Raw genomic sequence first — 16,268 nt, forward strand, 5'->3', positions numbered from 1 at the left:
CATTAGCAAATAAAGAGCCATTGAACAGACAGCTGGAATTCAGTTGAACTGAATCAATGACAGATCAAGAATTATCACACTAAATGGCTAGATTACTGAATCCCAATCTGGTGATATTTTCTTAGGTTGATTCTGCCTCCAGCATAGGATCTGAAATCTAGCCATAATAATTAAATAGCCAGGGTTGACAGAAAAAGTAGCACTAAAAATAACAATGTTGTTGCCAATTTATATTCATCTAATGACTTCAGACCCTACATAGCAGATTCTCAATGTGGTTGCCGATTTATGCTCAACCTAACCACTGAAAGGAGGCTAAAAAAGCAGAGTACTACAGTATTGTTGTTCTCTACCTCCAGTACTAAGGAAAACTATTTCCTGGTTTTGTGCATCCTTGGAAACTTCAAAAGGGTTGGCTTTTTATTGTCTAGACAATTCTAAAACACTGACAGACCTCATGATACAGAAGTTATCCACATGTGCATGTTTGTTTGAACAAAAAAATATTGTGTTTCAGAGAAAAAAACTGTAGTAAATGACAAGAAAATATCTTGTACACCTAGTGGAAGGTGTCTACAGTGGCCATATATGTGTTTTCATGCTCCAGTATAAACTATTTGTTCCAGGATTAATCTGCATCAGGGCATATACACATGCTGAAAATTTACTATAATATTACAAACAACATGGTAACGCACTTAACTGGTTGTCTACATTTAATTTCCTATGCAGCCATACTCTCAGAACTCGTTGTGTCCTCTATTATTGAACATTTTTTCAAGCTATTTGATGCTGTGACTATTTGCCATCTAGCTTTGGCCCGAGTCACTATTGTTTCAGTTGTAAATCAACAAGGATCATACTAGTTAAAGTTCCAGATTGTAGGAGGACGGCAAAGCATGGGTAATTTTGGTCCGCCTCTTCTAATCCTGATTGTAGAGTTTTTCATGCCTTTTGTTACCCGGATCATATCTATTGATGGTTGTTGGTAGTTCCTGACTGACTGGACCTGGTGTCCTATATCTCCTTGTAAATTACATAAGCATCCACCAACATTCACCCTCTTTCTTCTCCTCCTTGACGGCGAATTCACACACGGGCTTTACAAATCTGTCAAGTGTATTGACAAGAAGATTCGACTGATCAGCCTCATCAGTGAGAGTGAAACCATCTTCCTTGACGGCCATCTCATCCGCAACCACTGCCTTATCTTCAATGACAGGATTAATCTTATCAGTCATCTCCCTCGCAGGTGACCATTCGGCAAATGCCTCAGCATCTCCAACTGAGGCATGTTGTTCCATCTCAATGACTGGTTCTGGGGCTTCCACCTTGGACGAGACGCTTAGGATTGGTAAATCCTCCATCGTAGACAAGGAAGCAGACTTGTGAACAGTACTGACCAGTTTCTGTTCTTCTACAATTCCTGATAACGATGCAATAGGATGCACAATTAGCAAAAAGATTCAGCAACTCAACAACTAGAGATAAAGCAGAGAACAAATCGACGGATTTCGGTAATGCATCTCACCTTCCTGTGTCGTCGTAGCCTTATCCTCTACCGCGGCAACCACTTGCTCCTCCTTAGGATCATCACAGCTCTTATCTGAAACTAGTACAGCAGAACCGATGGTCGTATCCGAAGAATCAGCTGTACATTAAAAAACTAGCATCAATGACTGCTTCCGGACAATACCGAATCTACAATTTCAATTACAGCAAAGAAAGAACTAAAAAACTAGCACCGAAAGCTGCATTCAAGCAATCGAACAATACGCAAGTTAATCAGGGAAAGGGAAAAAAATCTCCTCACGTTTCGGCTCCTTCCTTGCTGCCACAGCCATCTTCCCTTTAGATCTCGCTGACCTCCTCCTCGTCCTTCTCTTTGCCGTGGACACCCCTTCCGCCTCCATAGGCGCCGCGGCCTCCGGTGTCGCCATCCTCTGGCTCCCCTGCAAGGTGGCAGGGGCCGGTGCCGCCTCCTCCGTCTTATGCGCCGCAGCCCTCCTTGTCTTCGCACGCGCACGGCCGCGGCGGGGGAGCGGGCACCCGTGCGGCTGCTCCTCCCCAATCACCTCCGGCGCCGAATTCATCGCGGACATCACCGGCGGCGCCGTCCTCCGGATCTCGTCGATCCCGTCCACCTAACCCACAAAAAACAACCGCCGCGCGCATCAACATCTATCGGACAACCCACTCCAAAACGCCTCACGAACGCCGAGCCTAGGATAATAAATCCCGCAGCGATTCATCGAAACGGATAGGGAGATCGAGGACGCTTACCGAGGGGAGGGACTGGAGCGCCTCCGCCATGTCAGCGTTGGTCATGTTGGCCCGGACACGGTTGCGCTTGCACAGCGCCTGGAGCTCGCGGCGTGAGAGCGCGTGGAAATCCATCGACGCCGCCGCCACCACCGCTGCCCCTGACGTCTCCTAGTACCTTCTCATCTAACCTCCTCGCGATGCGCCGCTCTTTTCGAATATTTGAACGTTAGAACGCTGCTCGGGAAGGGGTTTGTGTTGGTGTTTGGTGTGAGCTTGCGGGGTCGCTGCGTGTGGGGCCAGAGGCTCACGCAGTATTGGTTCACTGCATGTGCATATTTGAGAAATTTCTCTAGTGCCGTTGCAAATTCTCGAACCCCTAATTTACTGAAGATCCTCTGACATAACTCAATAGGCCCCCGTATATCAGCCACGATATCACATGTACAGTTACATTAAACGAACCGTGTCCTAATCTACCGTAGCAAAACGATGTACCCCTCCCTGTATGCCATCCTGATACAAATTATTACTCTTTACATGCCATTGTTAACTAGTTAACTTGTAATAGAGACGTAAAAAGACCTGCTTGCACTTGTTCATCCTCCAAATTTTTTACTCCTCTCGTTCTTTCCTGTTCATCCTCCACCCGATTTCTGTCGACTGGGAAGAAAATAGAAGAATGGCAGCAAATCCATTGCTCATTTTCCGTCCGTGAAGGAAGCTACGAAGTGGCGATGAAGTTAACGGCGGCCGCGGCGGCGATGGAGGCCAATACCGAGATGGTGACGTACACTTGCTGCGGTATTGACACAGTTGGACGAAGCATGGGAAATAAAAAATAAATTTTATAGGACACCATCTATTTTCTGATCTAACAATTAAATAAAAAAGAAAAAAAGTGAACATATATCATTACAAAGGAAAAGATCTTTTATAAAACTAAGATTTGTAAAATTTACTTCGTGTGCGATGAGTGCATGATCAGTGAAAGAAGCCAACCAATTAGGCAATGACAAGGCCCCACGTCGCGGCTTCGGGCTCGAGGCAACCACGCGGGCGCACGCCAGTTCGTTGAGAGCGTCGCCGGCGGGACATCCAGCTCCGGCGACGTTCATGGAGATCCCCGTAAAGACTTCCAGTTCTTGGAGCTCAGAGCTTGGAAGGTTATCTAGAGCGGAACCAAGACACACGCTTGGAGCTCTTGTTTTTTTCTTCTTTTTCTTCCCTAATTTTTGCCCATCAAATCCAACCTCTGGTTGTAGAAGAAAGGCTAAAGGTTGAAGAAAAGGGTAGTCTCTTTAACATGGAGAATTTTTAATGGCACAAACTAATGGAGTTGATGGTAATGACATAGATGGATAAGGAATTGCAACCTGTGGCACATGAGGGATAAGCCATTTTGATCCGGTATAAAAAAATGCAACGGCAAAATGAAAAAGTGTCCCTAATTATTTAGTGTCTGTTTATTTCAATTTGCACACAGGTTGAATTATAAAAGATGGATTGGACAATCTAGTTCTCAGATTATAATAATCTAGCAATTCGTCTTTTATCTGCTTGTGCATATTATACTATCGAACTTTCAAAATTTAGTTTTTTACAATCCATAATCTATAAACTATTTTTTATAATCCACAGCTAAAATAAACAGATCCTTAAGTTATAAATTCCTATACTCAGACTTCAAATCACCTTTGCACGGGGCTAACGGATGGCCATGATGTTAGTGCACGGGGCTAGTGCACAAGGAGAGGGGAAACTTCATAATATAATTCTTCCGCACAGTCTCGAGCACGTGTGAACTACAATAGGAGGACAACATGCCCGTTATTTGTAGAGTCTAAGGTTTTGTGGATCTCTTAAGTAGATGTATGTGCATAGTTTGTAGGTCTAACGTACGTTTTAGATGTGTATGGATATGCGTGTGTAAGGTTTTAGCACACGTTCAGATATTACAACTTATATCTATTATTGAGGCTTAAAAAAAATTCATGTGCCTATTAGATTTGCCACTCATATCACAAAAACACAAGACACATGGCATCACTCTAAGTCACAGATATCCGAGATATGGTGGTAGGGTGGAGAGGCACGCGGATTTAGTATTTTATTTTGAAATCTCGCGCTGGTAGAGGATACAAGACGTGACAGGGTTTGAATTTCCAATTTCAAACGGATTTTTCTCTTAAATGACCCTTTAAAAAAAATTGAAGCTGGATTTGTGACCTCCTTGCACCCCTTTAATCGTGTCCACAACTATTTTAATGGTTTTCACTTATTGAGATTATACTCTCTCTGTTTCAATATTTATGTCCATGGTCTCGGAAGAATATGTTTCAAAATATTTATCTACAATATTTCCACTATATACCCCTATTTAAATACTTCGAGAGAGGAGAAGCGGTTGTATTATCTCATTTAATAGGGTATGGATGGTCATAAATCACTGACTTTTTCTTTGGATCTAATACTTCCTTTGTTAGTGTTGGCGTCACTTATGCACCACATTTAGCATTCATTTGAATGGCTATTTTATGGATATTTGATCATTTGTGTCACTTGATGACTAACATTAACCCAGTCGTACATATGTTGCATGCCTTTCATGGTATTTATATATCACAGGAAATGACGTCATTCTATCATACATAATGGAATCATAGAGCAACCTGCAAGAACCAACCCATTGATGGATGGAGAAGATCATCAAGAAAAGGCAGAAAAACCATAGCCTAGCTAGGCCCAGGAAATACTAGCACCGATCACGGTATCCCTGTTGCCTATTGGCAACAGGGCCCATGAGGCTCTCGATGACTTTGCTTCGCCCTAAAGGAAGATATCCATCCACGGCCATATCTTGGAAGTTTTCTCACCACATAAGTCAAAAGGAGTTTCGTTCACCGCTAAGTCTTCTCCCGAGATGCCTATAAATGCAGAGGGTACTCCAACAAGAGAAGATTTAGACTTTCGGCACAAAACACGCCACAACTAGGGATAGATCAAAGTGGACGATGCGTGCTGGCACCCACCACAGCCACAGGGAGGCTCTTTGTGGATCAACACTGTTGAGGGAGTGATACCATGCTGGCCCTCATTCGTTGACTTCAGCCACATTAGCCAACCCCAAAGACAAAGTAGCAAGGCTAATGTCACAACATAGATGTTTTCACTATGTTCCGCAGGGATTGGGCTGAATTGCGTACGATGGAGGACTAGAGGTCCAGGATGCAGGCGATGATCCCAAAGGGAGCACATGAAGAAATGAACATTGAAGGGCGAAAGCGATAGCGAAACCTGAAAGGCGAAGCCCAGACATGAGGTGAAGACTGAAGCCCAGGCGAAGAGCAGAGACCGAAGCCCAGAGGACAAAGGGATACCACGAAGCCCGGAAGGTGAAGCCTAGACACGAGGCAAAGACCAAAACCCAGACAAAGAGCAGATACTAAAAACTGAAGGACAAAAGGATACCATGAAGCTCGGAGGATGAAGGGATGTAGTGAAAAGATCTTTGACAAGAGAACAAATGCCTATCTCAAAAGGAGCCTGTGGGACAACAATAATCTGGCAAGAAGATAACCCAAAGGAATTCACCAATAGCCTAGAAGGGAAACTCGATGAGGGTCCCTTGGGACATATGTCGAACTTAGTTAGGTTAGGGCTTTGTAAATGTATATTGACTGTTATATCCCACGTGTATTCCAGGATTATTCCTAGTGTCAAGTAGAATATTTCTGTGGATAAGAGACACAAATGTAATGGTGATTGGGGTGGTTGAGGTATGGCTATCAATACCCCCACCTAACCGATGTAACGGTAAGAAACAATTATTACACTCACTATTACGAGTCCACTTCACTGTGTTGCAATCAAGATCCCAACATTTAGCACTGTCCATGGGGATTGAACCCACAACCATGTGGTGATCCATCATGCCACCGAAGAGTAGGAAGGGAAGAGTGCAGGAAGCTAAGGACGACGAAGGGGGTTTGGCCACACCTTCGCAGCAAGGAGAAGCCACAACGATCGAAGGGGCTAGAGCTTCAGGCGAGGCCCCTCGAGTTGAGGTACCTAGAGTTGGTAGGGTTGGAGAAGGCGGAACTGGAACATTCAAAGTGATTGCACTAGGAACTCAAGAGGATTGAGCGGTCATGCCAGATGTTCGGGAGGATCATGTGACTGCATCAAGTGTCCAAGGGGACCGCGGAGCTGGAGCCCACAAAGGCAATGACACGCAATATAGATGCCGAGTTGAGGAAGCTAACAAGCAAATTCAGGAGCTACGCGAAGAGCTCAGGTCCCTTCCCTAGTCCATGTCCTCTCAACAAGGGCTTTTGGGGGGACTCAGTGAAAACAGGGACCTAGAGGTGGCTCATTGACGAGGGTTGGAGGAGCCTCTCTACTTATGGGTTGTAGACCAAACCTCTCCACTGTCTCCGGGTCTACAAACGCGGTAGTGAACCTTGGGGTTCAAGATGCCATGGTTGCACCTGTACAATGATGAAACTGGCCCAAGGGAGTTCATGATGAGCTTTGAAGCCAGGGTGGAATCCACCGAGGGGGATGACTCAACCATGGTAAGGCCTTTGTCTTGGCCATCAAGGGAATTGCTCTTGAAGACGTTCTGACAGTTACCAACATTATGAACTCTGTGGAACTAGCCCTTCCCGCTTTTCTTGTCCATGTAAGACGTAGTCTTCTCCGTGTAAACCATTGCAGGTTGCCCATATGTAGCACGACCTTACTGTAACGCTCCCAGAGATACCGCTGCATTCCATGAGTGACTCCCTCCACAATTGCCACCAATGGCAGTAACCTATTGGCCTTCATCACCTAATTGGAAACTTTGGCGAGGTTAGTTGTCATAATTCCAAAATGTGAACCATCAGTATCCGCAATGAGTGTCCATTTCTCCAATAGTTCATGTCTGATCCAATCGGAGAAATACTTAACCGTCCTTCCACCCTTCCTTCTCCTAGTCACACTTTGCAGCTCATATGGTAAAGGCTCTAGGCCCTTGGGCTCCTCCTCCCTTGGTACAATTGACTTCTTCAATACTTTGTCCATTTGCTTACCGGTTAGTTTATCTAGCTCTTTCCACAGTGCATCAAACTTTCTCCTTTGGTTCTATTTTCGCAGCTTCTTAAAAAGATCCATCAATCTCTTGCTCCTGAATTGTTTATAGAAGTTTGCTCTGAGATGTCGCATGCACCAACGACTATGCAAATCTGGCCACAACAATACCCCGCCCGCACCACCCTACAATGTGTTGATAGCGTTCAACAAGCTTGCATGACGATCATGGAGTACACCCATGTTAGGCCTGTTACCAATAACACTTCCCTTAACCCACTGCAAGAACCATAGCCAACTATCCATAGATTCGCATTCGATGAATGCAAAGGCCAAAGGTACAACCTGGTTCTCACCATCTATGCCAATAGCTATGAGTATATGTCCCCTATATTTGCCTGTGAGGAATGCCCCGTCCACACACATCACCAGCCAGCAATATCGGAATGCCTCGATCATACAACCGAACGATCAGAACGCCCGCTGAAGGACTCGATCTCCATCCTAATTGACAAAATCATGAATAGCAATACTGGTGCCTGGGGTTCTCCCTTGAATAACCTCTAGCAGGTAAGGTAAGTTGTGTATGAGTCGTTATATGTGCCAAACCTCTTCTCTAATACTTTCCTTTCGCTCTCCATGCCATGTCATATGACATCTCGTACCCAAATCTAGTGATGATAGTATGCATAACTCCAAACGGAGACATACTATTCTTCTTCACAATCTCTGGGTACATCACATTTGCAACATAATCAGCGCTCATATTCCTATGCGCGTGCAGAGGTCAGCTCAAGTTGCAAGTATGCGGCTCAACAATAGACGCTACCCATACTGTATCACAGCTTGGCAAGAATCCATGAACTCGCCAAGTGCAACCTTCAGCTAAACATTTAACATCATATGTCCAAGGATTAGATATTACCACCTTAAACTCTCTCTTCTCTGGAAAACACCATCTCTTCACTGCATGCTGCAGATGGACCTTGTCATGAAACATTTGGCCTTTGGTCACCACGATGGAATCATACTCCCATTCCGATTCATGTCCATCGTTCACCGTCAACTTCTCTAATGCAAAATTCGTCCATTCTTCCGAAACTCATGCACCAGAGTCCACAAATGTGCATAACTCATCGTTATCTACCTCCATCTAATCCACTAGTGCCTTGTGTCGCTCTCCCTGATCAGCACGCATCGCAGCCCGATTTTCTTCCCCATCGTTAAGTTCTTCTCGTGAAGTCTGTATCTCAAGCAGTGCAGTAGTCTGCAGGGGTACCTCTGGAACCACACTCTCCTGAACCTCCTCAGGGATAATATTTTAATCAACAGCTTCTATGGTGCTAGGTCTGGCTTCTATCGACGCAACATCGCTCGCTTCTACAAGGGCGCAGTGAGAAAAACCCCATCTCAACCCTAACATAAATTGTTGCCATTGCTTCGAACATGTAACCTCCAAGAGCTCCCACTGCCAGCCGGTTCCTCAATATCTAGGAATCAAAAACTTCACCATCAACCGCTGATGTGCCAGACTAAGTTGTAGTAGATTATACAACCATCTTAACACTTAGTATCGCCGAATCTCTCCCAGACTATGCAAATATGTGTCCACATACTGGAAGTTACTCAGATCCACCCCACTGTCACAATACATGACATATCTAGGACCATAAAAAACCCTGAACCCCACTACGATCGACATACCTAATTCAACAACCATACTATACTAAGTCAAGTTAAATAATTGTAACCAATATACAACAGCTACAACCATAAAATCTATTCAACCTCATCACTTGTATTCTACATAAACATCAAATATCACCTCTAATTTACTCTTTCTGTTCGCACTGTACCATTCTAAATGTATTGCTATAAAAACCAATTACTGCATTTCTATTCTAAATATCCTAGAGCTATTAAATATTTGTACTACATATTCATAAGAATTCAACTTCAAACTAACTTATATTGTCTAACTATTGAAAATCCACAACAATTCAAATGTACAATTCCTTCATCGATGGAAATTATATACATCTAATAATATTCAATTTTCATAATGCTATTAAATAAATCTATTTTAATTCTACATTACTGAAATTTTTAAAAAATCAGCTATCCAACATTTCCTAACTAACTATACTATATTTTCTAGCTATAGCTAATTCCAAACCATATCTACTCTACTCTATTCTAAATTTTATTTATTTATTCTTTCTAAATTATGTGCTATACTGAACATTTCTCTAATAGTCTCTACCTATTTTCCTACTGTTTTCTAGGTATTCGTAATTTTTCTAACTATTCCGAATTTCAAACTATTTTTCTTACTAACTACTGCTATTTTTTTCTAATTTTCTAACTACTCCTAATTCTTCTAACTACAACTACTTCATAACTACTCTAAATTTATAACGAATTTTAACTAATTAAAAAAAAGAAAAAACACTTACTGATGCCGCTGCACGCTGGTCAAAGCCGCCCACCCACTCGCTGCCGTCGCTCTTGTCGGACGCCGCCACCCGCTGCATGCCGCCACCCGACGCCCCACGCCGCCTGCCACGTCCCGCCGCACACCGCCCTGCCACCTCCCGCGGCACGATGCCCTGCACCGCCCGCTCTCTTGGTCGCGTGTGGGAGAGGAATCGGCGACCGTGGAATATATAAAGGTCTGTCGGCACTCGGAATACCGACATGCGAGCCTGTCGGCACGTAGAATGCCGACACGCCTGTCAGCATTCCAAATATCGATATGCCGCCATTCTGCACGAACTGCCTATGTGGCCCACCACCCTTTAGGTGGGCCCACAACCTGTTGGCTTTCGGAATACTGATAAGAGACCTATTAGTATTCTGTATGCTGATATATATCTATTCTTGTAATTTTTTAATTTAATTATTATTTTTGCAATTTTTCAGTAAAATAATATTATTAAAAAATTCTCTAACAAGCGGACTGAGATATGACTTCTTTTTTAAACCCGTGGTGCTCACAATTATTTTCAAGCGACGTTGTAAGATTATATTAATCTTTTAATGACTAATGTAATTATTAGATTGATTCTAGTATTATAAGATTAGTATTATGGTTACTAAATACAATAGATTTTGAATCAAGGGTTTTAATTCCTCTTCTGTCTAAATTGGATGTTTATTAGTGTATGTGCTTAAAGAAATAAAAGATAATGTGCATTGGATAGTGTTGTTAGCAATGCACATGCCAAGCGCTGGTGCAACATGAACAAATGGATGGCATTGGAACTTGGTCGCATAACATTATCCATGAGCTTGCTTTTTACACGTGAACACTCCTGCGTCTTGCAGTTGCAAAACTGAACGACAGCAGCGGTTCATGGGAAGACACCTTTTCATCTGCCTGATTGTATTAGCCGTGACGCCTCTCCAACAAGTATAAAATGCAATACCACTGTTCGGCCGAGTACACCGTTGACTCCCTTAGCGAAAAGTACACACATACACTTATTTCTCTGTCCATCGGGAGAAAAATGACAGTGTAAGGTAGAGAGAATAAGAAAGACATCTTGCAAGGCTAACCTGGAGAAAGATGGGTTCTGGGAATTTGTAGAGAAATCTCACATTAGTTGAATCCTATAGTGCTGCAAAGATCAGCATTATTAGAGTTATTTTCTTACATACGTACTTAAGAAATAGATATATCTTCTCGCAACCAACTTGGTGCTGAGAAATGCATAAAAAAAATAAAAAATGATATTTAGAAAATTATATTAATTGTGTGATCCATACAGCTATATGTTCGGTCACCTAGACGTCATTTGAAAAATGAGAACCACAAGTTGTTGGAAGAGAGAAATTAGGCTGCCGCTTGATAATGGTACATATATGGGAGCCACGTACTAGATAGCGATGCATATATATAAATTTCGGTTTTCATATGCTACTTTATGTTTAGTAAAACCATACCTGCCGTTTAATTGATTTATTTTTTCCATGTAAAATAAGTGCTTGTTTCCGTATGCTCCAGCTCCAACATTTAGGTTATACTACAAGATAGCTCTAGAAAAGCCGAGATAGTTAAATCGTTTACTTCTATTATATTTTGAGATCATTTTGTCATGTACAGTACAGGAGTTGGACTGCTCCGAAGCCAGGAATCGGAGCCTAAAGTGTTCCACCAGATTTTTAACTGCTTTGTGAGAGAAGATTTCGGCTCTTGTTAGCCAGGAGAAACGCCACATACTTAATGCTACACAAACCCTAAAATCTTTTGTATGTCTTCCATGATATATATTAATTCAATATAAGGGTGCCAAAGCAGGACTAATATTACAAAATAGTTTTTACAAGCAAACAACTAGCTTAGGAAGTTAATCGTACATATGTATACACAAAGCTAAGATAACAGCTTCCTTAATTTCATGGAAGAAGACACTCACGATTACTATTAAAAAACTATTTTTCGAAACACCCAGCGTGTCTTTCCATAGACAGGTCATATGGCAAAACACCTGAGCAATTTTCAGAGACGAGCAACATAAGAAGCCGCCTGTGTAAAGGTCATTTCTACATACGATTCTTTACGAGAACATCCTATGGTAACCGCTTGTGAAAATGGTCATTTCTAGATGTGGTTCCTTATATAAACCACCTTGGTTCATATAAGAAATCGCCTATGGTAATGATCATTTTAGAGATTGTTTCTTATGTGAACCACTGTAAAAATATATGGTCATTTTCAGATGCGGTTCACATAAGAAATAGTCTCTAAAAATAGATAACATGTTATCTTAAAAATTTCATAATTTTTTCCTATGAATTTGGATGGGAACCAACTTTATATGAAAATTATAGCCCTCGACGAGATCTACAGCATTGTAGTTGAAAACTATTTTATTTGAAGTCATTTAGGTATCCAAATAATCAGTTAAAGTTTTACACATAAGTTTCGCATGCTATTGTTACATCAAATCCTATTAAGAGAAGTAAACTTAAGACAAAGAGAAGAAAAAGAATACTATCAACTTAAATATCTCCAATAATATCAACAAAAAGAAGATCAAAGACCTCCACTATCAATAACCAAACTTAGCTTATAGAAGTAATAATGATAACAATAGCATATGCACTCATTTTGATCGATATTTTATGTTTAAAATTTTAAATAATTATTTTTATATCTAAATGACTTTAAGAGAAAAAAATTTAACTACAAAGTTTTAGATCTCGTCGAGGACTATAATTTTCATATAAAGTTTGTCCTTATCCGAGTTCGTATGAAAAATTATAATTTATTTAAGATAAGTTGTCTTCCATTTTTAGAGGTGGCTCCTTATGTGAACCGCTACTGAAAATACCCTCCATTTTTACAGGCGATTTCTTATGTGAACCACTCTTAGTATTTGATGATAGCTTATCTTAAAAAATTATATCATTTTTATATGAAGTTGGATGAGGATAAACTTTATATAAAAATAGTAGCTCTGGACGAGCTCTAGAACTTTGTAGTTAAATTTGTTTTCATTTGAAGTCATTTATATGCCCAAATAATTATTTGAAGTTTTAAACAGAAGATATTAAAAGGAATGTATATAGTATTATGATCGGTAGTAGTTCTGTGGTAGAATTGTGAGTAGGGTTTGCGTCAGCTAAGATGTTTCGAGTTCTAGTGCCAAGAACTGCACACGAGCATATTTTGTGTGAAAAAACTTGTGATTTGCAACGTCGCGGCCGTGGGTACCCGGTCGGTCGAAAAAAAATCATTTTTTTAACAAAAAAATGTCGATTCGGAGACCTGTTATCACACGCGATCTGCTTAAGGAACTGTATATGGAAATTGGTTTCCATACCGGTCTATTTTGCGTCTATAGAAATAATCCATTTCTATATGCCTTCAATCACAGGTGGATACTAAACATATGCAAAAACAGGTTACCACCCGCCTCTAAAAATATTTTTTTATTAATGGATGAAACGTGGGCTTCACTGTCATTAACCGGAAGAACCAAAATAGTAGCTCGTTGAAATCACTACGCCCCAAAATGAACGTAACACATTAAGAAAATATATATAGTGAGAATTCCAAGTAGAATATCCAGAAAATGTCGTATTCAAGGTAGGGCTGACCAGTGACCACACTTTGAAGTCCATGCATGATGCGCACATGCCTTGAGCAACACTATGCAGACAAATCAACGCGCTAACGTTGGAACCATTCGAGATTCAAGACGGATTCGCCTATATAAACAGATACTATTTACGAATGGACAACATCACACTAAAGAGACACCCAGAGCGTACTATTACAGGTCTACAATATGGCATCTCCTCCTCCGGCCACCGTGATCCATATGCCTTCTCATACCAACGGGGAGCCGACGACATCACCAACGATCGGCACCGCCCCACAGACGCCTAAGGCAGCCGATGACTCAATGGCCATACCAATGGCAGCCAGCCCCGGGACAGTCACAGACAAGGTGATGTCAAGCGCGTCAAACCTAGCGCAGCTCCTGCCGACGGGCACGGTGTTGGCGTACCAGGCGCTGTCCCCGTCCTTCACCAACCACGGGACATGCCTTCCCTCTAACAAGTGGCTCACGGCCGCGATGGTCACCATACTGGCCGCCTTATCCCTCTTCTTCTCCTTCACCGACAGCATCGTTGGCCGCGACCGCAAGCTCTACTACGGCGTGGCCACGCTACACGGCTTCAACGTGTTCAACTTCTCCGGGGAGGAGGAGAAGAGGGAGTGGGCGCTCGGCGAGCTCCAGAGGCTGCGCCTCCGGCCGTTGGACTACGTGCACGCCTTCTTCACTGCCGTGGTGTTCCTCACCGTGGCATTCAGCGACGCAGGGCTGCAGAGGTGCTTCTTCCCCAGCGCTAGTCCCAACACCAAGGAGCTGCTGACGAACCTGCCGCTGGGGATGGCGTTCCTGTCGAGCTTTTTGTTCATGATCTTCCCATCGAAAAGGAAGGGCATCGGATACAACGACACCACTCCTTACCAGAAGACCGCATGAGGTCACTTAGAACATGAGATCCGGGACTTTAGTTATAATTATTACTTGTATTGGTTATTTGGTTACCTTGTTCGTGGCAAAATTGTAGGTCATATCCTTGTATATGGGCTGATGGATGTAGTGATTCTTTTAGTATATAAACAGGTGGAAGAAATGGAGGCTATAAAGACCATATATACGGTCGAATTAAGTGATCTGGATTTTGTATAATTACTATTGTGTTCTTGGGTGAAAATAAAAAAAAAACGATTACAGATATCTTTGATAGTACAACGAATCTTCATGTTGAAGCATACGAGTCTAGATGAATTTGCTCCCTTGAACTAAAGAATCGTTATTCGTTCCCAAGAAATAAAATTCGTGGTGCTATGTGCAACATGTAGCATCCTTGTGTTGTATGCAATATATGGCGTTTGTACCTTTTTAGATTTTAACTCTTTTTGTTGTGGAATAAAAACCCACAGTTCGTATATATCTATGTATATACTGACGAGAGAAGGCTATATCCATCCACACGTGTGACCAGTCTTCGCCGTGCACATCAGCTGATCATGCAACAAGTGGAGCAAAAAGAAAAAAACTGAGAACAGGTAGTTTGGAACGGCTAATTAAGCAGCCAGCCACGGTACATGTACATCAATCAGCATATCCCAGCAGACGATGAAACCACGTTAGATAGAATACGTAAGGTCAGCCTCCAGCCATTAGTCCCAGTAGCGCACAGTCATCACAAGCGACGTACGACTCGGTCGAATTGGTGCACGAGCGGGGTCCATTTTTTTGCGACCGTTCGTCCCGTGGACCAAAGAAGACTCGACGCAGGCACGTCCTCTGATAGTGACCTCCGACGGCCTGGCTCTCCGGTGGCGGGGATGGGGGCAGCGTGGAAGTCAAGGTGAGCCGCTCGTGTCCTGGTCGCGAGCTCGCTTAGCGTGTTTACACTGCCATTTACGTCTTAGTTTCCGAACACCTCTCAACATCTGCTTGGAACGAAAGAAAAGATAAGACATATGGCCCCGTGCCGCTAGATATATACGACCAATTTTGTTATTTCCATTTGATAAACAATCCAGCATAGAGCTAGAAATAAAACTCGAGACTCGTGAACCAGCTCAGGCTCGACTAATTTTGACTAGACTCGATGGTCAAATGAGCCGAGCCCGAGCCATCTTACACACTCAATGGCTAAACAAGCTAAGTCCGAACTAACTCAAGAGCGACATGTTGCCTTGGTGGCTGAGGTCAGCGGCACGTTGCCTTAGTGGCTGAGGCCAATCGAGCGGCCCAACCCAGCACGTAGTGGCTCAAGGTTTCCACACCCACCACTCTCAGATCGGCAAACAAGCCATGTCACCCCGAGACACCTACCGCCCTATCTCTCTGCCGCCACCTGCCCCCCGCCAGCATTGATTTCCACCTCCTTAAATTCCATCTCCCCTCTCGTCGATCTAAGTAAGGAGACCACCCTCTTCATCTTCTATCACCGCTGGCCACTGGCCGCCACCGTCTTCTCCATTAGCCGACGATGGCTGCCTCATCCGACCCCAAATCCACCAATCATTTGTAATGTGAATAGCCCTCACCTATGCGGCTGAGCCTCCTTCCACAAGCCCGTCTCTCCTCGTCCGGTCGAATCAAGAGGAGATGGAGCATTGGAGGCGAGCGTCGGCCTCCAGCTGCAACCCCGCGCTTGGCCGGGACTCGAGAAGCCTTTCTCTGCAAGAGTTCTGGTGAGTGAGAAACTAAGTTGAAATGTGTGTTGGTTTACTTGTGATGAGTGATTGACATTGTTATTTATTTGGTTTGATAATCTTCGGTTTTGCATGAGCTTTGATGTGATTTGGGATTTCATTTGAGCATATTGATTATGGACTAATTAAAATTAGAGTTGGAGATATGTGTTTGCTTGTCTCATGATGTGTAGGTGATGGA

At 42.9% G+C, this 16,268-nt stretch overlaps 2 protein-coding genes across 2 annotated transcripts; one reads left to right on the forward strand and one right to left on the reverse strand.

Annotated features, from left to right (window-relative positions):
- Window positions 1-654: 654 nt before the first annotated feature.
- On the reverse strand, window positions 655-2,512 carry LOC133901701 (uncharacterized). Its single transcript, XM_062343159.1, has 4 exons — window positions 2,284-2,512; window positions 1,814-2,144; window positions 1,532-1,651; window positions 655-1,426 (listed from the first exon to the last, which is right to left on the reverse strand). The coding sequence occupies exons 1-4, from the start codon at window positions 2,395-2,397 to the stop codon at window positions 1,035-1,037; spliced, it is 957 nt and encodes a 318-aa protein (XP_062199143.1). The 5' UTR covers window positions 2,398-2,512; the 3' UTR covers window positions 655-1,034.
- An 11,074-nt stretch (window positions 2,513-13,586) lies between these two features.
- On the forward strand, window positions 13,587-14,546 carry LOC133901711 (protein DMP10-like). The gene has a single exon (XM_062343169.1). The coding sequence runs from the start codon at window positions 13,632-13,634 to the stop codon at window positions 14,334-14,336; it is 705 nt and encodes a 234-aa protein (XP_062199153.1). The 5' UTR covers window positions 13,587-13,631; the 3' UTR covers window positions 14,337-14,546.
- Window positions 14,547-16,268: the final 1,722 nt, after the last annotated feature.

The sequence above is a fragment of the Phragmites australis genome, chromosome 2, assembly GCF_958298935.1.
Source record: "Phragmites australis chromosome 2, lpPhrAust1.1, whole genome shotgun sequence".
In the NCBI taxonomy this organism is placed as follows: Eukaryota; Viridiplantae; Streptophyta; class Magnoliopsida; order Poales; family Poaceae; genus Phragmites; species Phragmites australis.